The sequence below is a fragment of the Pleurodeles waltl genome, chromosome 2_2, assembly GCF_031143425.1.
Source record: "Pleurodeles waltl isolate 20211129_DDA chromosome 2_2, aPleWal1.hap1.20221129, whole genome shotgun sequence".
In the NCBI taxonomy this organism is placed as follows: Eukaryota; Metazoa; Chordata; class Amphibia; order Caudata; family Salamandridae; genus Pleurodeles; species Pleurodeles waltl.
This window is the reverse complement of record NC_090439.1, coordinates 1,198,036,132-1,198,062,206: the sequence shown is the minus strand read 5'-3', so window position 1 is coordinate 1,198,062,206 and position 26,075 is coordinate 1,198,036,132. Positions and strand designations below refer to the sequence as shown.

General features: G+C 48.4%; 1 protein-coding gene across 1 annotated transcript in view; it reads left to right on the top strand.

Moving 5' to 3' along the window:
* LOC138275259 (fish-egg lectin-like) overlaps nt 1-19,142 on the top strand; it is a 40,190-nt gene extending 21,048 nt beyond the window's left edge. Inside the window, exons 3-4 of the mRNA XM_069219077.1 lie at nt 8,201-8,540; nt 18,649-19,142. Of these exons, the coding sequence (XP_069075178.1) occupies nt 8,201-8,540; nt 18,649-18,793 (485 nt within the window). The 3' untranslated portion in view covers nt 18,794-19,142. The remainder of the gene's footprint in view (nt 1-8,200; nt 8,541-18,648) is intronic.
* Nucleotides 19,143-26,075: the final 6,933 nt, after the last annotated feature.

Below are 26,075 nucleotides of genomic sequence, written 5' to 3'. Positions count from 1 at the left end.
TTACTCTTACTATTACTCTAACTCTTATCCTTACTCTTAGTATTACTACTAGTCTTACTCATACCCTTTCTCTTAGTATAACCCTTACCCTTAGTATTACTGTTAGTCTTACTCATACCCTTGCTCTTAGCTTTTCTCTAACTCTCACCCTTACCCCTACACTTAGTTTTACTCTAACTCTTACCTTTACCCCTACTCTTAGTACTACTCTAACATTTACCCTTACCCTTACAGCTCATTCATCATGACTTTATGGCTCTTTTTTTCTTCAGAAACACATTTCCAGCCCCAAGATGTCACTTAGAAAATATGTGCATTTTGCGAGCTTTCTAACCATAAATCCAACTCAAGTTCAAGTGCCAGTGAATGCAGACATTCAAGAGGAGAGGAGGGGTAGAAACATACTGACATGAAGCCACAAGGCAACCAAGGTTACACTATGATAGCAAAAGAACGATGGATTAAACCCAGATCTGTGACTTGGGGTGAGTGTTTGACAATGTTCAGCATTCCGTCCATCACTTGTTGTTTTTGCTCTGTCACCCTAAGTGGGAAGGGTATGCCCAGACGTGGGTCCCGTGCTTCCCATGCCACTGGATTCAAGTTAGCCTGGCTGATGAGGGGTAAAACCCCATTGTTTCCGGTCCAGTGAGGACCTGGCTTGGCAGTTGGGGCTGGACTGTTCCCACGAGGAACAGGGTCAGGACTGATTTGCATATTGCTGGGTCCAAACTGGGGTGGCATGGTGAGCAAAAGAACGATGGATTAAACCCAGATCTGTGACTGGGGGTGAGTGTTTGACAATGTTCAGCATTCCGTCCATCACTTGTTGTTTTTGCTCTGTCACCCTAAGTGGGAAGGGTATGCCCAGACGTGGGTCCCGTGCTTCCCATGCCACTGGATTCAAGCTAGCCTGGCTGATGAGGGGTGAAACCCCGAAACCGGTCCCAGGATGCTTGTTTCCGGTCCAGTGAGGACCTGGCTTGGCAGTTGGGGCTGGACTGTTCCCACGAGGAACAGGGTCAAGACTGATTTGCATATTGCTGGGTCCAAACTGGGGTGGCATGGTGAGCAAAAGAACGATGGATTAAACCCAGATCTGTGACTGGGGGTGAGTGTTTGACAATGTTCAGCATTCCGTCCATCACTTGTTGTTTTTGCTTTGTCACCCTAAGTGGGAAGGGTATGCCCAGACGTGGGTCCCGTGCTTCCCATGCCACTGGATTCAAGCTAGCCTGGCTGATGAGGGGTAAAACCCCATTGTTTCCGGTCCAGTGAGGACCTGGCTTGGCAGTTGGGGCTGGACTGTTCCCACGAGGAACAGGGTCAAGACTGATTTGCATATTGCTGGGTCCAAACTGGGGTGGCATGGTGAGCAAAAGAACGATGGATTAAACCCAGATCTGTGACTGGGGGTGAGTGTTTGACAATGTTCAGCATTCCGTCCATCACTTGTTGTTTTTGCTACACTATAATATAATCTTATTTTAATATTGCCCTATTAAGCAGTAAATATATCCGTAGATATGTCAGAGTATCTGCCCAAGTCTCCGATCTCAGCGATGGGACGTCTCTTGGTTCTATGACCCACTTTTACACTGTATCACCACCCAGTTCTGCACTGAAGAGATCACACCACCCACAGTGGCTGAAGTATGACTGTCTGATCTCATCCTAGTGCAAAGCCTTGCGCGTGTGACTCCTCAAGGAATTAGACTTTACGTCACCACCACCTAAAAATAAGAATCATTCCTGCAAAATGAATCTGTTATCAATACAAGCAAAGTAAGGCAAGAGGCATTTGCACTTTGTATTTTGTTCATTTATGAGGAGCAACACTATCAGATAACCCTCAAATTGCAAGGTGCCTACAATTATCACAGGTCGATGTTTAACTCACACATAAAATCTTTTCATTTTCATCACAAAGCATACACTCGTCAAAAGAAAAACATTGATTCTACTGTGTTGAAAGCAGTCTGATCAATAAAGGTGGCAGTTGGGTGGGAAACATCATGGTGGTCATTATGAACATTACAGGAAAGACCACACCACCGGCAGTAACTACCACCAACAGGCTGGCGGTCTGGACCACCAAATAATGAAGCACATGAAAACCAGCCTGCGTGAAAACCACTCACCGCTAGCAGAGGAGTGCCGACATCGATGAAAGAGGCCGCCCACGGGCCAACGGAAAGGCCCTACCCGCCCAACAAATAATGAAGCACAAGACCACCGTCAGTTCCGGAGCGGAATCCATCGCTGTAGGAAAGTACCATCTTGCCTGGAATGTTACCCCCATATTTCACTATATATATGTTGTTTTAGTCTATGTGTCACTGGGACCCTGGCAGGCAGGGCCCCAGTGCTCATAAGTATGTGTCCTGTATGTGTTCCCTGTGTGATGCCTAACTGTCTCACTGAGGCTCTGCTAAACAGAACCTCAGTGGTTATGCTCTCTCTGCTTTCCAAATTTGTCACTAACAGGCTAGTGACTAAATTTACCAATTCACATTGGCATACTGGTACACCCATATAATTCCCTAGTATATGGTACTGAGGTGCCCAGGGTATTGGGGTTCCAGGAGATCCCTATGGGCTGCAGCATTTCTTTTGGAGTGGTCACTCCCCTTTCCTTTGTCCAGTTTCGCACCAGAGCAGGGCTAAGGGGTCCCCTGAACCGGTGTAGACTGGCTTATGCAGAATTGGGCACATCTGTGCCCAAGAAAGCATTTCCAGAGGCTGGGGGAGGCTACTCCTCCCCTGCCTTCACACCATTTTCCAAAGGGAGAGGGTGTCACACCCTCTCTCAGAGGAAGTTCTTTGTTCTGCCATCCTGGGCCAGGCCTGGCTGGACCCCAGGAGGGCAGATGCCTGTCTGAGGGGTTGGCAGCAGCAGCAGCTGCAGTGAAACCCGAGGAAGGGCAGTTTGGCAGTACCAGGGTCTGTGCTACAGACCACTGGGATCATGGGATTGTGCCAACTATGCCAGGATGGTATAGAGGGGGCAATTCCATGATCATAGACATGTTACATGGCCATATTCGGAGTTACCATTGTGAAGCTACATATAGGTAGTGACCTATATGTAGTGCACGCGTGTAATGGTGTTCCCGCACTCACAAAGTTCAGGGAATTGGCTCTGAACAATGTGGGGGCACCTTGGCTAGTGCCAGGGTGCCCTCACACTAAGTAACTTTGCACCTAACCTTTACCAGGTAAAGGTTAGACATATAGGTGACTTATAAGTTACTTAAGTGCAGTGTAAAATGGCTGTGAAATAACGTGAACGTTATTTCACTCAGGCTGCAGTGGCAGGCCTGTGTAAGAATTGTCAGAGCTCCCTATGGGTGGCAAAAGAAATGCTGCAGCCCATAGGGATCTCCTGGAACCCCAATACCCTGGGTACCTCAGTACCATATACTAGGGAATTATAAGGGTGTTCCAGTAAGCCAATGTAAATTGGTAAAATTGGTCACTAGCCTGTTAGTGACAATTTGGAAGAAATGAGAGAGCATAACCACTGAGGTTCTGGTTAGCAGAGCCTCAGTGAGACAGTTAGGCACCACACAGGGAACACATACATATAGGCCATAAACTTATGAGCACTGGGGTCCTGACTAGCAGGGACCCAGTGACACATAACAAACATACTGAAAACATAGGGTTTTCACTATGAGCACTGGGACCTGGCTAGTAGGATCCCAGTGAGACAGTGAAAACACCCTGACATACACTCACAAACAGGCCAAAAGTGGGGGTAACAAGGCTAGAAAGAGGCTATTTTCTCACAACCCACTACAAGCCAGGCCAGCCTCCTACAATTTGTACTACACCTGCAGACATATGTGAAGTTTCCCCAAAGGGAAAGGGCTTATCTCCCTGGCATCAAGCCTGACTTTCTTCCTTTGCTAACATTCTCCATGTGATAGGTGCCATAGATGGCACCCACATAGCTCTCATCCCCCCAGGAGTAAATGAACAGGCATACAGGAACAGGAAGAACTTCCACTCAATGAACATACAATTGGTGTGTACTGCACACCAGTACATATCACATGTGAATGCTATGTTTCCAGGATCTATCCATGATTCATTTGTCCTGAGGGACAGCAGTGTACCACACATGATGGATCAACTACATGGGGACAGAGGATGGCTCATAGGTGAGTGTGTATGACACTGGTGCTGGACATAGCTGATAGCCAGGCTGTCTGCAAGTAATGGCAGTCTGTTACAATCATGTTTCAAAACACTTTTGCAGGTGATTCTGGCTATCCCAACATGCATTGGCTCCTGACACCTGTGAGAAATCCTAGGACAGATGCAGATAGGAATTACAGTGAGGCCCATGGACGTACTAGGAGGGTGCCAGAGCGCACTATAGGTCTCCTGAAGGCTAGAATCCGTTGCCTCCATCTCTCTGGGGGTTCCCTGTGCTATGGCCCTGAGAAGGTGTGTAGAATAGTTGTGGCCTGCTGCATGCTGCACAACATGGCTGTGAGGAATGTTATCCCCCTAATGGAGGAAGAAGGTGCTGTATATCTAGACCTGCTTCATCTGAGAGGGGATGCGAGTGATGGTTAGGATGAAGATGGGGAAGATGTCCACTCCAGGAACCAGCTGATCCAACTATACTTCCAGTGATCATGAGGTACTGTTAACTGATGATGTTGTCTGCAATGCATAATACCTGTCTGACTTATTCACTATTGTAATGTAGGGTCTGTAGTCATTGACAGTGTTACCTGAATATACAGGTGGCATGTGCCATTGAGACAAACATGGTATACATTTCTGTTTACTGTACATAATGTTGTGCGTGGGGTGCCATTCCTGCAATAAAGGTATGATTATTACCTTTGGAAAGCACATTAAAATTTACAAACGGTTCATCAATATGACAGGGGACACACGATTTGGTTTACATGTGTTTTATTTGGTGTCCTTGATGCATTGGTGCACTTTACAGAGATAGGGAGTGGGCTAATGGTGGAGGTCCTTTGTAGGTACATGGGCAGGGAGATTGGTGGCAGTGGGTATGGGCCCATCTGTCCCTTGCAAGTTGTTATGTTGCTTTTGGTGGGTGAGGATGGTGGCACAGTGGCACACTTGGGAGACAGTCCATGTCAGTGTCACTTCTTACTGGGGGCCTTCGTCTTGGCAGGTGTTCCTGTGCCATATCTGGGTCTGAGGGACCGTTTGAGGGTCTGGTGCTGGGCTGCACGGGTAGGGGTGCTGGTCTCCTGTGTGTCCTTTGCCAGTGCCACCAGTTCAGTTGCTGCTGCTGATGGGGGGGGTCTCAGGCTAGGTTAGGTGGTGCTGCTGCTATGGTGGCAGTGAGTTGTTTCCACTGCTCCACGGTCTCTTGATGTTGGGCTATCTGCAACCTTTGACTCTGTTCCAGGGTGGCTAGGATGTGGCCCATTCTGTCCTGGGTATGGTGGTATGCTCCCAGGACCTCAGAGATCACCTCCTGGGCTGCAGCATCCATCCTTTGGCCTCCCCCCGGGGCACTGATGCTCTCCCACTGGGCCTAGCCCCCTGTGCCTGTGTCCCCTGCACAGGTCTGGCAGTACCACTTGTACTGGGGCCATCATCATACTGCCTGTTAGTAGGTGGGGCCTCTGGCCTCTGTACTTGTGTTCTACCAGTCTGTGACCTGGATATACTGGTGTGGGGTCCTTTGGCCAGGGCTGATGTTGGTGGCTGGGTGGTAGGGGTGTCAGTGATGTCCTGGGTGGGGCTCTTGGAGGGTGAAAGTCCAGGACTGTGTGACGGGACAGGGTATTCTTTACTGTCCACACTTCCCTCTCCAGTTTACTGAGTGGGGCCTCTGTCTCCATGTGTGGCCCTGGCACTCCTTTTCCTTTCCATCAGAGTGCCACAGTGGTGGTACATGTTGGGGGAATGGACATGCATGTTACATTTACTAAATCGGATGAGGGTACGCAGCTCTGCCCTATTTTGTGCAGTTTATTCCCCGGTTGGACCACGCAGGGACCTATTGTGGGGTTGCCATTGCATTTTGTATGGGATGTGGAGGTGCCTTGTTAGTGGTGTTGTGCCATTGTGATTCCTTGCAGGGGTGGGGGCTGTGCATAGGGGGATGGATGTGGGCCTTCTGGTGGGTTTTTGGACATGCAGGATGACTGGATGTAGTGTTTGAGGCATGGGTGGTGTAGTGGTCCTGGTGGTAGTTGGAGGGGTGGGGTGGTGCATGCATTACAGGTGTTGTGGATATGGGGTAAATGTAGATGACTTGCCCAAGTCCATTCCTCCAGTGAGTCCAGTGAGGCCCTCAGAGTGCAGGATGGCCAGTGCCTTTTCCTCCCAGTCAGTGTAGTCGGGGGTGTAGGTGGGGGTCCTCCCCCAGTCTTTTGTACTGTAATGTTGTGCCTCGATGCCATGGACCTCACCTTCCCGCGCAGGTGATTCCATCTCTTGCGGATGTCGTCCCTCATGCGTGGATGGTTTCCCACTGCGTTGACCTTGTTCACTATGGTCTCCCATAACTCCATCTTCCTGGAGATGGGTGTGTGCTGGACCTGTGCCCCGAAGATTTGTGGCTCAACCTTGAGTATTTTGTCCCCCATTGTTCTTAGCTCCCTATCTGTGTGGCATGGGTGCTTAGGGGGTGCCATGGTGTGTGTTGTGGGTGGTGTGTTGTGTGGATTTGGTGAGGGTACTGTTGTGTGGTTGGGTGTGTGACTGGTGTGATATTGTGTTTACTGTAGGCATGTTGTGTTGTCAGTCTCAGTTGTCCTATTGGCACTGCAAAGGATTGTGGGGTGTGCCTGTCAGTGTTTTATTGTGTTGTGGATGTGTGTCAATTGTATGGGTTTCAAACTTGCCAATGTGTGCATTTCTTGCTGTTGGGTCCCATTGCTGACTGTGGCGGTGTGTACCCCCAATGGTCGTTCGACATCCACTATCCACCGCTGTGATTTGTACATCATTATTTGGAGGGCGGGGGAGTTGTCTCCTTGGCCGGGCAGGGTGGAATGTGCAGCCTTTTCACTGACAAGGGCCCTGGCAGTGGCTGGAGGTAGCAGAATTTTTGGCAGTTTCTGTTTTTGGCATCATTATATGGCGGGTTTCTGTTCACCGCCAATGGCTGTCTTCTGTTCACTGTTGCCACGGCGGCCGACGGTGTTTACCGCCATGTTCATAATGACCCGCTATGGGTTACAAATGATGACATGGAATATAAAAAGACTGTGGCATTCTGTTATGCTTTTGAAAAATTCCAGTTTTAACTGAAAAGTAACTGAGCACAACCATGTTTATGTTCACGCAATATTGAAAGGGACATGTTCAGTTGTTTCTCAAGCATGCTGTTCAGCACGTTTCAATCAATTCTGGAATGGAGAGGAGCATGCTACAGAATAAATGAAAAATGTAATCACTTTTCTAAGATATAAATGGGTCCCCTAATAATAACACAGTAAGATAAAATGTCATTATACTTATGCATATAATAATCATTGAAATAATGAATGCATTCATTCATATGGTGATATCATTATAGGTCACCTAAATGTTTTAAAAATAATATGTCATACCCTAGTTTGACTGTAAAACAAATCACATGATTGTCATTGCAGCATGTTTTCCCTGCCTTGGTATGCCTAGTGTTCCAAGATTTCAGGAAGTGTGTTGCGCTGTGATGTACAGACATTTTCTCCAAAAGGACTTACAAAGGTGATAAGTAAATAAAAGAATGTGCAGGCCAAAGCCAGATCACTTTGATTGATTCACTCTTTGCTCTCATATAATAAAGAGCTGGACTGACATGGTGTATGCCAAATGAATTACTTTTATGAATATTGGCTCCACAATACCAAATACCAACAGGTCTTCAAAGTAAGTACATATGGAGTTAAGAGCAATGGATCTATACTTCCCTTTACATGCCTACCTTCACAATATGGTGATGGTTGATAACTATGGATCTGATATTTGTGCAGGTCAATATTCTGGACTTCAGAAATTGTGATATTCAATGGGAAAGTTCAGCAACATATGATTGGTGGGGGCATTTGCAGCCACCCTCGCTGAAAAATTGGTTATCATGTCTTCCTGTCCACAATGGTGAATTATTCTCTGCATTGGGAAGGTGTTTAGTGAAGGATTGCATGCAATGCATCAGCCAACCTTCAGCTTTAACTCACCCGCTTTCTCCTTCACTCCTTTTCAGAAAAGATAAAGCAGCTTGATGCAGGTGGAGATGGGTTTCTAGCTGCTGTCAGTGGTAACAGTGAAGTATTTTGTCTGCGTCACAAAGAGACGGTGGCAGCAAAGTACCACACAGTACTGCCCTGGGCCAGGATTGAAGGCACGCTGAAGTACTACAGCTGTGGTCCGAAGAGCTGCTGGGGTGTGAATGCCACAGACAGCATCTACTACCGTTCTGGCACCAGACGAGGCGCTTGCAGCGGCACCCAGTGGCAGGTGGTAGAAGGAAAACTCTCCATGATTGAGGTTGGCAGTGAAGGTTCGGTGTATGGTGTGACCAGCCTTGGGGACCTGTACCACAGGTAAAGTCAGTGTTAAAAGCTGCACCTATCTATCTCTTGACTCGCTCTTCGGTGATGCAGAAGGTGTGACAAGGTATCCAGACCCATGCAGTATCTCCTAGGGGCAGGGGTGGTACTTGGAGGCGGTTGTCGCGGAGCCTGTCCAGAGACCAGAGGCAAGGCCCTGAGGTCTGTGCTCCCCTGGACTATGGTAGTTACACACAGGAGGTACACTGATATCTTTTACCCTGACTCCCTTCTGAGAGGGTGGGTCAGTGCTCCCCTGTTTACTGTAGACATGCATAGGACAGCCAGAGTAAAATTCTTCAATATACCTCCTCTGAAAGGGTAGGTGTGTGCTCCCCTGTCAACTGTAGATATACACAGAAGGTACACTAAGTGATTTTACTCTGACTCTCCCCTCTTAGAGGGTGGACATGTGCTCCCCTGTCTACTGTAGATAAACACAGAAGGTACATTAAAGTGTTTTACCCAGACTCTCCTCTCACAGAATGTTCTATGCTCCCCTGTAGTACTATAGATATGTACAGGAGGTACATTGAATTAGTTTGCCCAGACTCTCCTCTGCAATGGAGGGCCTGTGCGCTCCCCTGGCTACTGCAGATATGCAGGAGGTACAGTGAATTATTTTACCCAGATTCCCCTCTGAAAGGGTGGACCTGTGCTCCCCTCTCTACTACAGAAATGCACTGAACCTATATTGAATTATTTTTCCCGTCACCATTCTTACAGAAAAATTGTATGGAAAATCCTTAATTACTTAAACAAATTTTACAGCATTCATTCTGTACAATTGTTAGAAAAAACAGAATGGAATAGAGTTTTGGAAACTCACGTCCAGTAACTGATTAGAGCTTATTTAAATATGGCCAGATACAAAAAGTATTTCCTACTTATGACCCACAAACTTTCCAGTCTCTCAAAAAACATAGGCCCTCATTACAACCCTGGCGGTCAGTGTTAAAGCAGGGATAATACCGCCAACAGGCCTGCGGTAAAAAAAATGGAATCAGGACCACAGCAGAAACCGCCGACAGATACAGCCACCTTAGCAGTCCGACAGCCAGGGCGGTAGCAACAAACACCACGGCGGTAAGCGCCAACAGCCAGGAGGAAGACAAGGTACCACCCACCCCATTACAACCCTCCCATTCACAAGCTTTTCCGGGGCGGTACCAACACTATCAAAAGCACAGCGGAAACAGTACTTTGAATGGAAACTACTCACCTCTCAACACTGAAGGAAGAACCAGGACGCCATGAAGCCCGAGCTGCAGGTCTACCACATGCTGTTGTTCCTTCTCATATACCAAGAATACCAACGGCGACGACGACGACCACGGTAAGTACTGCACCTAGCATATAGGGAAGGGGGAATTGAAAAAGAGAGTGAGACACACACGCAACACCCCCACCCTCACCCCCAACACCATACACACAAACACATGCAACAACATTACATATACACCCCGTAACCCTCTGGAATAACGCAAGGACAATTGTAATTGACTCAAATGAGTGTTATATTGGAACACTGCAGGGGCATCAGGTCGAAAACACACAGGCATCTCAGTGGGACGGGAAAGGGGGGGCACCTCAGCTGGAAAATGGTGCAACGCCACTGCTCCTGGAAGGGGCTCCATGCCCACAGGGATGTCCTGGGGAATGCCAGGCCACAGTCTCTCAAGTGGGTGGTTTGCCCACTGCTTGGTCCTGGGGAGTGCAAGGCCAAAGTCTCTCAAGTGGGTGGTTTGCCCACTGCTTGGTCCTGGGGAGTGCAGAACCGTAGTCCCTTTAGTGTGTGCCAGTTTTCCACTGGTTCTGGAGGGGGCTTGGTGCCCAGTGTGCTTCCTCCTGCTAAGGATAGGGTGAGTGGATGTCTTCTTCCACTGGTTCTGGAGGGGGCTGTGTGCCCAGTGATGCAGCACATGGGGTGTGCAAGGTCACAGTCACTCACCTGGGTGTCAGAACCACCCGATTTTCTGTGAGCAGGATGCATGATACACCATGGATGCATGACTACTGTCCATCCGCCTACTGGGACGGCTGTACAGTGGTTGCAGTGCCGGTGCAAGTGGCGTTGCTGCCAGTGGAGGGGGGAGGCTCCAGCCCTTCCCCTGCAGCCTCAGCATCTTCCCACTGGGGCTTATTGCTGCTGGTGGCGGTGCTGCTTGCGGCAGTGTTTACGACAGTGCAGGTGGCGGTGCTGGCCTCAGTGCAGCTGACGATGGTGGCCGTGATGCAGGTGACAGTGCTGCCAGTGGAGTGGGGAGGCTCCAGCCCTTCCCCTGCTGCCTCATACGGTGGCCCACTGGGGCTGCTAGTGGTGGTGGCAGTGCTGCTTGCGGCAGTGTTTGCGACAGTGCAGGTGGCGGTGCTGGCCGCAGTGCAGCTGACGATGGTGCCCGCAATGCAGGTGGCGGTGCTGCCAGTGGAGGGGGAAGGCTCCAGCCCTTCCCCTGCAGCCTCGGATGGCTGCCCACTGGGGCTTCTGCTGCTGGTGCTGCTTGGGGCAGTGTTTGCGACAGTGCAGGTGGCGGTGCTGGCCGCAGTGCAGCTGACGATGGTGGCCACGATGCAGGTGGCGGTGCTGCCAGTGGAGGTGGGAGGCTCCAGCCCTTCCCCTGCTGCCTCGGACGGCGGCCCACTGGGGCTGCTGGTGGTGCTGCTGTCCGCGGTGCAGGTGGTGGTGCTGGCAGTGCAGGGGGGAGACTCCAGCCCTTCTCCTGCAGCCTCGGATGGCTGAAGTGCCCTGTCTGGTGTTCCGTGCCCCTTCCTGCCCTCAGCAGATGGTGGTGTCTCCTTACTTCTGCCAGCTGGAGTTTTTGCCTTGGCCTTGCTGGCTGGTTGTTCCTCCTTCTCCTTGCTGGATGCTCTCCCCTTTTTGCCCTTTCCTGGTGGCAGAACCTTCTTGTCCTTGGCAGGTGTTGGTGGCACACTGGCTGGCCTGCCGGGTGCATCCTTAGAACCTCTCTGAGCTCCAGAAACCACAGCGGACGTGGACTTGGTGGCTGAGGTGCTGGGCTGGGTTCTGGCCACCCTACCCCGAGGTGAAGGACCTCAGAGGGAGGGGTAGGGAATAGGTTAATGTTGGCGAAGAAAAGCTTCTTAGGGACATTGGGGCAGGAAGAGGGTGAAGGTTTGGGAGTGGAGAAAGAGGGAGTAGTTGTAGGAAGTGTAAGTCTGCTGTGTTTGGCTGCAGGTGAATGAGCTGGATGCTGTTGTGAGGTGGATGGCTGTTGAGGGGTTTCTGTTTGTGTACTTTGGGAGGAGGGGTCACTGACACAGTGGGAGAGGACACAGGGGACGTGTGCATAGATGTGAGGGTGGTGACTGCCAGTGAGGGGCGTGTAGTGATAGGCGTGCTGGTGATGGAGGTAGTGGATGAGGATGTAGTGCATGCAGGTGTGAGTGGAGATGCTACTGGGAGGGAGGTGGAAGATGAGGAGGAGGGGGACACAGTGGAGGCAGTGGATGTTGGAGTGTCTGCTTCTGGATGGTGCTTGTGTGAGGGCCTGTGGATGATGTGTGGTGCTTGTGTTTGCCTGAGCCACTTCTGTGTGTTGATTTGGGTGAATGCTGGTCTGAAGGTGTGCTTGGGATAGGTTGGGCTTGAGGGGATTGGGACTGGGTAGAGGAAGTTGGAGGGGGGGATGATGGAGACAGGGACAATGCTGCCATGAGTGCGGAGGCCTGAGCCTGAAATGCTCTCTGTTGGGCCACTACGCCAGAGTGAATGCCCTCCAGGTTTGCATTTGTTTGTCGCAAATGCCTCTCGACACCCTGGATGGCATTAAGAATGGTTGACTGCTCAACAGTGAGGGATCTCAGGAGGTCAATAGCCTCCTCACTGAGGGCAGCAGGGCTGACTGGGGCAGGGCCTGAGGTGCCTGGGGCGAAGGAGATGCCCACCATCCTGGGTGAGCAGGCACGGTAAACATGCTGAGGGGCAGCTGGGAGGGCGGTGCTGGTAGGGTGGGTGGCGGCTGTACCTAGTGTTGGGGTGGGCACAGAGGTGTCTGCCACCACAAGGGAGCTTCAATCACAGTAGGTATCCGTGTCCGAACTGCCCCTACAGTCTCTGCGGTGGTGCTCCCCTCGCCCTCCGTCCCACTGGTGCCCTCACCATTGGTGGATTCGGCCTCCTGGGTTCTCCGGTATGCAGCTCTATGCAGCTCCCTCCGTCTCAGGTGCCTCTGCTCTTCCGCCAGATGATGCTAATGTACATAAATACAGGGTATCAAAGCAAAAGGGGGGAGAGAGAGAAAAGATACACTTTGTCAATGGTGGCACCAACACCACCGTGGCATACACAACACACTCACACACAGGGAACAGTCCTACACACTAGGCAATGCACTACCAGTTACATTGCTAGTCACCAGCCCATGGATGGGGACACATACCACCAACTTCAGCATACCTGAGACCCACACAACCCTGACCAGTAGTGGATGCCTACTAGCTTGGTTGGAGGAATTTCAAATCAGAACCCTGCCCAAAATAGGACCTACTCTGCAAAGTCAGACCTGGCCTAGGAGCACTCACAGGCCCTCATCCGCCAACTGGATGCCACCCCACTAGGCCTAAGTAGTAATGAAGGGCACTATACTCACCCCCTGGTTGCTGCTGTGATGCCCCCAAGCATCCATCTTGCTCCGGATAGGCCACCACCAGTATGCGGGCAATCAGGGGGTCAGGGTTCGAAGGGCACCCCTTCCTCTTTGGGAGGCCATCCCCAGCTGGGCTTCCGCCGTCTTCAGTGCCCAGCATCTCCGGTCCTCCCACCGTTTCCGACAGTGGGTGCTCCGCCTGCCATAGACCCCCAGGTCCGCACATCCTTGCCGATGGCACGCCATATACCCTTCTTTTGATGGGCGCTGACCAGCAGAGGAAATACACACAGGGAAAGGTATTAGTCCAACCGTCCTGCTTATTACACTTATGGCCCACCATACCCCTTTCCATCCCCATTAGCACAGACATGGCCCAGCATGCATGCTCCACGCTGCCCAGGGCCCATCCACCAACCCCCCCTAAATGAGGCACTCACACACAGCACTCCATGCATTCATGCCCCATGCATCATACTAACAGTGGACTCACCTATTGGTCTGGAGACCCATACAGCAGTCGGTACTGGGGTAGGACCCTATCCACCAGTCGCTCCAACTCTGCCGAGGTGAAGGCAGGGGCCCTTTCCCCAGTCACATGAGCCATGGTCAGTTCCAGACACAGGTCACAGCAGCACATGCAGTGTAGGTCCTCTCCAGTTGAAGGTCAGGTAGTAAGTGAGTGAACAGATAGAAAATGGCGGTCAAGTCTGTGGCAGTGCGTACCGTCAGCACCGGCGTACATCACCATTCGCCACTGTACCCCATAGGGCCCAATGGTAACCAATGAGGAGTTGCACGGCAGTTCTCGACCGCCTCCCACAACGGCACACTAAATAAGCGGAATTACCTAATTTCCACCTGTCCCTCCATACTGGATAGGCGGATGCCATTTCTGGGGGTGGGGGCAGGCCATGGATCCTAACTGCATCACAGTACACAATTTCACATTCTGGACATATGACACCAAAATATTGTAACAATCACAATTTGAATTGCATTGAATTGCAATTTGCATTGAACTGTAGTGGTTATAATGTACAGATACACTCTTATGCCCCATAGATTTCAACCGCTGCGGAGGGATAGGAGATGGAGACATCCCCCCATGTACAGACCCCTGGTAGACTTGGCTACAATGGAGGACAGGCACATTATCCTCACCTATAGACTGGCCAGGGCCACAATCACGGAGCTGTGTGCCCAATAGGAGCCTCACCTAATATCTGCTAAACGTCTGCCCACTGGGATCCCCCTTCTTGTGTAAGTCATATCTGTGCTCTATTTCTTGGCAACTGATTCTTTACAAGTGACAGTGGGCTTGGCAGCAGGAATGTCTCAGCCAATGTTCTCAATAGTTCTGACCAGAGTGTTGTCTGCTCTGATTAAACACATGTGAAGCTACGTTGTTTTCCCCAGGTGGAGGATTTGGCCACAGTGAAGGCTGACTTCTATGCAATGGGACATATCCCCAACATCATAAGTGCAATTGATTGGACACATATTTCATTTGTCCCCCCTCAGCAAAATGAACAGGTCTTCAGAAACCATAAAAGTTATCACTCGATGAATGTGTCGATGGTGTGTTTGGCGGGCCAGTACATCTCCCATGTCAATGCTAAGTATCCTGGGTCAGTGCATGATGCTTTTATCCTGCGGAATAACAGCATCCCTAATGTGATGTCCCAACTCCAGAGGCACCGGGTGTGGCTAACAGGTTAGCCCTTGTTCCCACCCAGTGGATGTTGGTGTATGGGTATGGTGTGGGCCATTAGGGATAGTGTGTGCCTAACAGTTGTCCCACGATATTTGCAGGTGACTCTTGTTACCCCAACCTCTCATGGCTACTGTCCCCTGTGAGAAATCACAGGACAAGGGCAGAGGAAAATTACAATAAGGCACATGGGCGAACAAGAAGGATAATTGAAAGAACATTTGGCCTCCAGAAGGCCAAGTTTCATTGCCTCCATCTAACAGGTCACGTCATCGTGGCATGCTGTATGTTGCACAACCTTGCCTTGCGATGCCAAATGCCTTTTTGTGCAGGAGGATGAGGCTGGAGATGGCCGTGTGGCAGCAGCGGACCCTGTGGATAGTGAAGATGAGGAGGCAGAGGATGAGGATGAGGACAGCAGAAGTGCAGTCATTTGTCAATACTTCCAATGAGACACAGGTAAGACAGTGTTATTTCACATTTCATTGATTGTTTGATGTGTAACATTGTAACTGGTAGGCTGTGAATTCCTACTTATATGCCCACTCACTGTACCCTTTGGCATCTCTTTTTGCAGATGTTGGTGCCACACTATTGCCCCTGCTGTGTTCAGTGCAGCCAACTACAGGTCTTTCCTATGTGTACATTAGAGCACAGTTGAATTGCAATAATTGAACCTTGTTAAACAAATACATTTTGAAAACATTTGACATACGCCATACTTGTCTTTTTTCAAAGTGTGTTTATTGCAGTGCTCTAAAGAAGAGGGGGGTAGTGCAATGGGCTGGGGCAATGATGGAGGAAAGTCCAGGTTAGAGTCCAGTCTATTTGTAGCACATGTGCAGTGTCCAAGGGGGCATAGGAAGGGGAGAAATGGCAGTTCAAGGTGGACAGAGTGGGACACTAGGGTGACAATCAGGAGAGTCTTATTTCCTGGCGGGGTCTTGGCAATAGTCTCTGGCTTCTGCCTGGTTCATAGGGAACGTTTGCGGTGTGGTTCTCCTTCTGCAGGAGGAAGGATGCTAGTGGCCTGTTGGTCCTGTGGCGGGGCCTCCTGTCCACTAGCGGCAGTGGAGGTGGAGGGCTGTTCAGTACTCTGGCTAGTGGCGTAACGGTATGAGTTCTTATACCGCCAGTTTATCACTGACCTTTGGTGTGGTGGATTTGTATGTGTGGCTAAATAGTGACGGATTGGTGTGTGTGAGTCATAATATGGTTAGCTGATATCTGCCGTGGCAGCAGTATGTTGGTGGCAGTCGGCATGGTGGTAAGTGGCATTTACCACCGTTGTCATAATGAGGGCCTTAATGTGTTTCAAAAAAACATTCACTATATATATAGATAACCATAATAAGCTGATATCCGTATAATTTAAACAAAAAGATCAGGGAATTGCAAGAGAAAAAATAATTCTTCTCAGAATACTGGTTAAATTCAGTAGCTGTAGCATTATGTCCCTCAATGAGAAATGCTCAAAGGACATTATCTAAACCCACATTTGGACTTGGGATTGTCTAGTTTTCTTAAAACAAAAAGTAGAGCTGGTTTCTGAAATTTTAAGTTCGTACATAAAATGTAAATTATTTTGTGATTGAAAATGGATTCCCCATACATATTGTAGCATCCTTGCTATCCAAATCTCAGCCTCATTGAGTCCCTATGGGGTCACTGGTCACACATGACAATGTACCTTTAGGCTTCCTTACAGAACTCCTATTGAAGGTAACTGATAGAAACGAAATGTCTTCTTTCAATTGCTGCTTTTATGTCGGCACACAACCCCTCTTTCTCCTCTCCCGGGGGTTGTCAGCCTTGGAAGGTACTCTGTCCAGGACACATCTAGGTATTTGGGGTTCCTTCCACTTATCGCTTTGAAAGGTTTCATCTAGTTTGTTGTGCTATGTGTCTGGGTTGTAATCTGATTATTACATAAACATACTTTTATCAGAGTCCACCCTTTCAGTCCCCACTTGAACACACTTTTAGTGGCTCCACTTTACTCTTGGTCTGCCTTTGTGTGGACATCATCAGTGCCCCCGCCATGGCATATGGGTTTGTGAAGTTGTATCCTACACCTGCTTTGTCACACACAGAGTGGGGTTTGGGAGTCTTCAAAACTTTAGTCTTATTCACAGATGAGTGTGTGCCTCCCAGCCTCAGTAACTATTGGTTAAAAATCGCTATAATGTGACAAGCATGCAGCCTCTTCATAAGGTAATCTATCCTCTCTTACTGCATTCTAAGCACTCTGCTCTCTTCACCATTGTACCTCCTGTGTCTTATCACTCTAATTAAAAGGGCTTTTATAATACACACTCCCTCACGGACAGATAGACTCCCACGCAGACACGCTCACACAGATACACCCACACAGACACACACATGCCCGCATAGATACACCCACACAGACACACCCACAGATACATCCATACACACACACCCACACAGACACCCACACAAACACTCAAACAGATGCCCAAACAACCTGTCCCATAGTCCTGCTTTCCCCATCAATCTTGTTCCTGCTGTGAATGCCACAAACATATTCCAACAGCCCAATGCTATCACCTCTTTAAGAATGCTAACATGAAAGGCCTTTCAGTCAAAATTGTGGCTACAACTCCTCCCCACCTGTCTTCCACCTCACATGGCCAATGACACTAAGATGCAACTTATTTGTGAACTTTCCCTGAAGAAACCCCTTAATATCTCTTCATACTTGACTTCAGCATAAACCTGAGAAAAGTAAATGTAAAGATGTATACTTTGGGATCAGGGTAATCTTGTAGGCTAAATCTAACATAATTCACACCGTGCTCCATCCTTATGTACCAAGTCATGACCTTTTCTGCAGATCTCAAACTCAACTTTCCAATGGTTCCTTCAACTCCCACACTATGGTGCATTTTTATGAGGAGGTGATGGAGTGCAGCACACCAAGTCATCTTGCTGAGTTGCACTGCATCCCAGGGAAAGGGCAGGAATGGACAGTATTTAGGGCAATATGGCCCATTGCTGTCATTTAACCAGCACTGGCGCACAATGGGCTTTCTAGTTCCAATGCCAGCACCCTTGCACCACGTCTTAGTCAAGGGCACCTATTCGACAAGCACATCATTAAGCCAGCTTGAGAATGCAGAATGCAGCACACATAGCAAGAGGAGAAGGCTTAAAAGGCATATCTTTTTGGCGCATTCCTGGGTCTACCACTTCTGGTATATCTGTGAATGCATCAAAAACCATGGAAGTTGTGTGGGAACACCATGAAACACCCATGGAGTACTCTTCCAAGGCAGGGTAAGACAATACAGTGATTTGTGCTGTGTTGCCATACTCTGTATTTATTGAGCCACTCAGGGCCACATACACATCAGCCTTACGTGGCTTCATAAATCTCATGTAATGTTTGCGTTGCACGTTTACCACATTGTGTGGTGCATACGCGACTCAAGCCTACTCATAAATATGCCTGTGTGTCAACATTAAACCCAAGGGGCCGGATTATTCCTTTTCCTAGCTCACGCCTTAGTCAGAGGAACCTGTTGGACAAGCACATCATCCAGCCAGCTTGAGAAGGCTGAATCAATATCTTGATTCCAATATGTGTTTATTACTCCTTGCTGAGTCTGAGGCTTTATTTCATGGTATCCTTCTGCAGCAGGGTGGAAAAACCTCTTCTGCGGTGGATGAGGGCTTGAGATGTCTTGAAGGTTCACCTACTGTAAATCCTAATTCTGTGCAGTCATATCTCTGCAATAAGAATCTTCTGATTTATCCTCAGGACTGGAATAAGTGACGATAACCCTGTAGGAACAGGCTGGGCTCAGCTGGAGTACAAATCACACAAGTTCCGACATGTGTCAGAAGATCTTGACCGACTTTGGCTGGTCACCAATGATCAGAAGATCTACTCATGCGCTCTCTAATTCCACAGAGAGTGAAGAGGTCCCAGAGTCTCCAACCGCCATCAACAAGATTCACACGGCCCTTGACATGTCTTTCTCTCTTGATCCTGCTCAAGTCTTCCACTGTCCCTCATGTCTCTCGCTCTCTCCTCCACCCTTCATTGCATACTTTTTTTGTCACATCCTTACACCATCCCTTCTCCCTCCTCTCTTTTAGATACAGCTGCATGTTCTTGACCCAATCAATTCTTTTTTTACACTTTCACTTACCCCGTCTGATGTTGTGTTCATGAATTCTGCAATGAAAATTTAAAACAAATAAAAGTCATCATTAAAGGCTTTTGTAGAAGGACACCTTCTTACCAATAAACCTGTGTGTCTCAAGATCTTTTGCATCTGATAGTCCCTCTTTGATCTGATTTCCACTTTGCATGCAGGTACATGTGGTTCAAAAGAGGTCTAGTGGGACTTTAGATGATCCTTATCAGAGAATCAATTGGAGGTGGGTGGGTTGTTGTCAGTCCCTTATACAGTACTACATGAGTGAATTGTGACACCTCGTACCTTCATCTAGAAATAGACAAGCCAACCCTGGTGATCTATGGAAAGAGTAGTCAAGTCTCTTAATATTCTTTTAATGTTATCCTTGCTGGCAGAACCATGGCTGACAACCATGAGACACACTTGCAAACTTTAGTGATGTAGGACGATGGCTAAAATTTTTCTGCAAACCACAACCAAAATAATAATTGGAGCCATTTTACTTCTTTTGGAAAAGTTGTGGATTGTTCCTAATAAGAAATAAAATCACAGGGTATGAATCCATGGGCACAAAGAGGAGTGCCAACCAAATGGGCCTTTACAATTATGCAGCAGGGTTAGGGCAGGACTGGCCATTTTGCCACGCTGGCATTTCCCTGGCCCAGAGCTGCTATAATATCAGGCTGATCTGCCATGACCTTACCATGCCCTGTGGCCCTATTATAGTTACTGCCCACTGGATTGTTCCTCTGTTTTTGACCATTTGGCCCAGGATTGATTTTTGGTTTCAATCAGTCCCAGTGCAGGCTCACCCAAACCGAGGGCCATATTTACAAGAAATGATGCATCACAGCCACAGCACAGCGATTTGTCAAAAAATGTAACACCACGGAACAACAGATCCTTACGCCATGGTAGTGTTGTATTTAAAAAATGGCACACCATGGTATAAGGATCCTGGCAGCATCAGAAAAATTACACTATCCTATGTGCAAAGTTGTAAAAAAAATTGCCACTAGTGCTGCAAAAGTGATGCTGGGCTGATTGCCATCTGAGCATCCATTTTTAGCACCACAAGCGTCAAAAAAGGGAAATAATGCCACATTGGGCAAAGAAAGAACACTCAACTGAAGCAGCCATTGAGGACAGAGCAGGCCTCAGAGTCCAGGACAAGAACGCTAGTCATCCTAGTACCAAGCAGGATGTCCCGACAGGCTCCCAGGAGAAAGGGAAGTATAACATCAATCAATCAACCAGTTTTTGTAAAGCATGGCTACTCACCGGTGAGGGTCTCAAGATGCTGGGGGGGGAGGGGAGGAGCCTCATCCGAAGAGTCATCTCTTGAGGTTCTTCCTGAAGATGGTCAGTGACAGTCTTTGTGTGAGGTGCAGGGGAAGGTTGTTCCAGCTCTTTGCTGCAATGTAGGTGAAGGATCGTCCTCCGGTGGTGGTTTTGTGGATGCGAGGGATGGTGGCCAGGGCCATCTGGCGGGGGTGTGGAGGGAGACGCAGTGGTTCAGGTAGGCTGGTCCTGCGTTGTGTATGGCCTTGTAAGTGTGGGTGAGTGGCTTAAAGGAGATTTGCTTTTCGACCGGTAGCCAGTGGAGGGTCCTCAGGTGCTGGGAAATGTGTTCTCGGCGTGGGAGGTCCAGAATGAGTCTGGCAGTGGCGTTGTAGATTAGTTGTAGGTTTTTTATGTTTCTAGTTGAGGTGCTGGCATTGAGGGTGTTGCCGTAGTCAAGCTTGCTTACTAAGGCATTGGTGACTGTCCTTCGACAGTCCGCTGGGATCCATCTGAAGATCTTTCGAAGTTTGCGGACTGTGTGCCAGCAGGAGGAGGGAAATGAGTTTACCTGGTGGGTCATGGATAGGGAGGAGTTGAGGATGATAAATCTAGAACAAATCCTACTCCAGAAAGAATGGTTCCTACCTCGAGGAATCCAAAGAATACTTAAACCATAAGATATGGAAGAGAAAAAGAAGAAGACAAAGAAAAAGAAAAAGAAGAGAAGAGTGACAAAATACAAAGAACACTAAACCCAACAAACAAACAAAAAAGCAAGCAAACAAAACCACACTAAAAAAGACAAACAAAACCAAAAAACAACCAGCCAACAAACCAGACCCTAAAACACCCTCAAATGATATATACATTTATGAATTTTTATTCCCCAAAAAGATATACCAAAATACAATATAGTAAATAAAGTTGATATAACTATAATAAATAGAAATCCTGGGAAGAAGACATAAAAATATATATCACTCACACTCACCAACCACACATAAAAACTACAATAATATTACCCAGACGATATGAGGTACAATGAGGACAAAGGACAATAAAAAAGCTGAATGGCCTACAATACAAGTCAAACACTATGTAAGCATTCTATAACAATACAGATCAACAATGAGGGTCTGAAAAATTGTGTCCATATATGAGATTAGATTAATGTTTCTAGGCACCAAATTAATTCAATGGTGTTTGGAAAAAATTATTTAACTTCTTCCTTAGATTAATTATAATGATCTAACCCTCATAGTGTCCGATTAATAAGCTAGTAAAGCCATGATATCTTAATTGCCAACTTGTACAAATTAAGTTGTGTCTTGGTCTGGGTCAACATATGCCGACGCGCGTTTCGGTGAAACGTGACCCTCACATGGGTCACACACCTTCCTCAGGGCACATACATTACACTTTATTTACATTTTTCCCAGGAAAATATTGATCCACCTTCAGTCTAATATCTAGGAGATAATACAATCAAGAGTGTCTGATGGCTGAACAGACACCGAATAACGACGACAGTGGACAAAAGACAAAACCAATACTCTAATAAAAAAGATGTGACAAACAGAGAAGATGGAAAAAAATAAAGACAAAAGATATAATGTGCAACATGGCGGCCAGAGTCCATGCATAGAACAAGACCCTAATTAATGATGAATTTATAAATCACGAAAGGGTCCGGGGGGGGTAGGAGCCCACTAAACCCCGGGTGAAGGTGCAAAAGGGCTGCCTCCGGGAGGAAGAAGATTCTGCGACAACGGAAGATGCCAGGAACTTTTCCTTTGCACAGAAGATGTCCCACGGCATGCTGGAGGATGCATAGTTGTTACCACGCAGAAAGACCGCAAACAAGCCTTGCTAACTGCAAGAGTTGCGGTTAAGGAAAATGGGTGCTGCCCAGGCCCAGGACAGACAAGGAGGTCGCTCCTTGGAGGAGGACACAGAGGGGGCGCTCAGCAACACAGAGAGCCCATGCAGAAGCAGGCAGCACCTGCAGAAGCACTTGAACAGCAATTCAAGAAATTTGAGCACAGCAGTTGTCTCAACACTACAAAAGGGGGTCCCACGAAGCCGGTGGTCAACTCAGTGAGTTGAGCAACGCAGGACAGAGTGCTGGGGATGTGGGCTGTGCTGTGCCCGAAGGATTGCTTGCAAAAGTACACAAAAGCCCTAGCAGCTGCAGTTCATGCAGTGCACAGGATTACTGTCTGGCGTGGGGAGGCAAGGACTTACCTCCACCAAATTTGGACAGGAGGACCACTGGACTGTCGGGGTCACTTGGATCCAGGTCCTGTGTTTCAGGGACCACGCTTGTCAATATGAGAGGGGACCCAGAGGACCGGTGATGCAGAAGTTTGGTGCCTGCATTAGCAGGGGGAAGATTTCATCGACCCAGGGGAGATTTTCTCTTGGCTTCAAGTGCAGGGTGAAGGCAGACAGCCAGCAGAACATGCACCACCAGGAAACAGTCGAAAGAGCCGGCAGGATTAGGCACTACAAAGTTGCTGGCAGTCGTCTTGCTACTCTGTTGCGGTTTTGCAGGCGTCCTGGAGCAGTCAGGGGTCAATCCTTGTCAGACGTTGACGAGAGAGATGCAGAGGAACTCTGTTGAGCTCTTGCATTCGCTATCTGACGAGAAACCCACAGGAGAGACCCTAAATAGCCCTCAGAGGACGATTGGCCACCTAACCAGGCACATACCTATCAGGAGGGGTCTCTGACGTCGCCTTCTGGCACTGGCCACTCAGAGGCCTCCACTGTGCCCTCAAACCTCTGCATTCAAGATGGCAGAGGTCTGGGACACACTGGAGGAGCTCTGGGAACCACTCCTGGGGTGGTGATGGACAGGGGAGTGGTCATTCCCCTTTCCTTTGTCCAGTTTCGCACCAGAGCAGGGGCTGCGGGATCCCTGAACCAGTGTAGTCTGGCTTATGCAGAGATGGGCACCATCTGTGCCCATCAAAGCATTTCCAGAGGCTGGGGAGGCTACTCCTCCCCAGCCCTTCACACCTATTTCCAAAGGGAGAGGGTGTAACACCCTCTCTCAGAGGAAATCCTTTGTTCTGCCTTCCTGGGCGAGGGCTGCCTAGACCCCAGGAGGGCAGAATCCTGTCTGAGGGGTCGGCAGCAGCAGCAGCTGCAGTGGAAACCCCAGAAAGGCAGTTTGGCAGTAGCCGGGTTCTGTGCTAGAATGGTATTGGGGTGACAATTCCAAGATCTTAGACATGTTACATGGCCATGTTCGGAGTTACCATTGTGACGCTATACATAGGTAGTGACCTATGAATAGTGCACACGTGTAATGGTGTACCCGCACTCACAAAGTCGAGGAAATTTACCATGAACGATGTGGGGTACCTTGGCTAGTGCCAGGGTGCCCACAAACAGAGTAACTTAGCACCCAACCTTCACCAGGTGAAGGTTAGACATATAGGTGACTTCTAAGTTGCTTATGTGCAGTGAAAAATGGCTGTGAAATAACGTGGACGTTATTTCACTCAGGTTGCAGTGGCAGGCCTGTGTAAGAATTGTCTGAGCTCCCTATGGGTGGCAAAAGAAATGCTGCAGCCCACAGGGAACTCCTGGAACCCCAATACCCTGGGTACCTAAGTACCATATACAAGGGAATTAAATGGGTGTACCAGTGTGCCAAGGAGAATTGGTAAATTTAGTCACTAACCTGCAGTGACAAATTTAGAAAGCAGAGAGAGCATAGACACAGAGGTTCTGGTTAGCAGAGCCTCACTGATACAGTTGGGCTCCACACAGGGAACGCACACAGGGCATACATTAAGAGACTGGCAGGATCCCAGTGACACATGGGCAAAAACAAACATACATACAGTGAAAATGGGTGTAACATGCCAGGTAAGATGGTACTTTCCTATACAACTCCTCCCCAAACGAAGGACAAGAAGGCTAACCTTGCCCAGATGAGTCTTCATTGTCTCAGTGGAAATATCTGGAGAGTCCATCTGCATTGGATTGGGTACTCCCAGGTCTATGTTCCACTATATAGTCCATTCCCTGTAGATATATGGACCACCTCAACAATTTAGGATTTTTACCTTTCATTTGTTTTAGCCAAGTAGAGGTTTGTGGTCTGTCTGAACAATAAAGTGAGTGCCAAACAGATATGGCCACAACTTTTTCAGTGCCCAGACCACAGCAAAGGCCTCCCTCTCTATGGCAGAATAACGCTTTTCTCTAGGGGTCAACCTTTTCTGATAGAGGCAACTGGTTGATCCTGGCCCTCAGAATTCAGTTGTGATAAGACTGCCCCTACCCCTAATTCAGATGCTTCAGTTTGAACAATGAATTTCTTGGAGTAACATGGGCTTTTTAGGACAGGTGCAGAGCACATGGCCTGTTTGAGCTCCTTAAAAGCTTTCTGGCAGCTAGCTGTCCATAACACCTTCTTAGGCATTTTCTTGCTTGTGAGATTATTAGGGATTATTATGGAGCCATAATTCTTAATGAATCTCCTGTAGTACCCTGTGAGGCCTAAAAAGGATCTCACCTGGGTCTGAGTTGTAGGGGGAACCCAATCCATGATTGTCTGGATTTTCCCCTGTAGTGGTGCAATCTGTTCTCCACCTACTAAATGGCCTAGATAAATCACGTTCCCTTGCCCTATCTGGAACTTTGAGGCCTTGATAGTGAGGCCTGCCTTTTGTAGGGCCTCCAAAACTTTCCAAAGGTGGACGAGGTGTTCATCCCAGGTTGAGATAAAGACAGCAATATCACCAAGATATGCTGCACTGAATGCTTCCAACTCTTGCAGGACTGTGTTCACCAACCTCTGAAAAGTGGCAGGTGCATTTTTAAAAACCAAAGGGCATTACTGTGAATTGTTAGTGCCCTCCTATGGTAGAAAATGCAGTCTTTGGTTTAGCATCTTCTGCCAATCTGATCTGCCAATACCCTGCAGTCAGATCAAAAGTGCTAAGATACTTGGCAGAAGCCAGTGTATCAATGAGCTCATCTGCCCTGGGTATAAGGTGAGCATCAGCTTTTGTTACCTGATTGAGCCTTCTGTAATCTACACAAAACCTCATCTCCCTCTTTCCATCTTTGGTGTGAGGTGTTGGTACAAGCACCACTGGGCTATCCCATGGGCTTTCAGAAGGTTCAGTCACCCCCAAATCCAACGTTTTCTGCACCTCTTGTTTAATGAAGTCTCTGACATGGTCAGGCTGCCTATAAATTGTACTTTTGACATGCAGGCTGTCTCCTGGTACAAATGAAAAGAGGTCTGAAAATTGGCTTAGGAGATTGATGCAGTTGTCTTTCTGGTCTGCAGTCAGACAATCTGCTAAAACTACTCCCTCTACTAAGGCATCTGCTTTAGTGGTGGAGAAGAGATCAGGGAGAGGGTCACTCTCTTCTTCCTGTCCCTCATCTGTTGCCTTGAGCAGGGTGAGATCAGCCCAGTCATAGTAGGGTTTCAGGCGGTTGACATGAATCACCATAAGGGGACTCCTGGCAGTGCCCGGGTCTACCAAATAGGTAACCTCACCCTTTTTCTCAACAATTAGATGGGGTCCACTCCATTTGTCTTGGAGTGCTCTTGGGGCCACAGGCTCCAATACCGACACCTTCTGTCCTGGTTGGTACTGGATCAGAACAGCCTTCAGGTCATACCATTGCTTTTGCAGCTCCTGGCTGGCCTGAAGGTTTTTGCTGGCCTTTTTTTCATGTACTCTGCCATTCTGGATATTAGGCCAAGTACATAATCCACTATGTC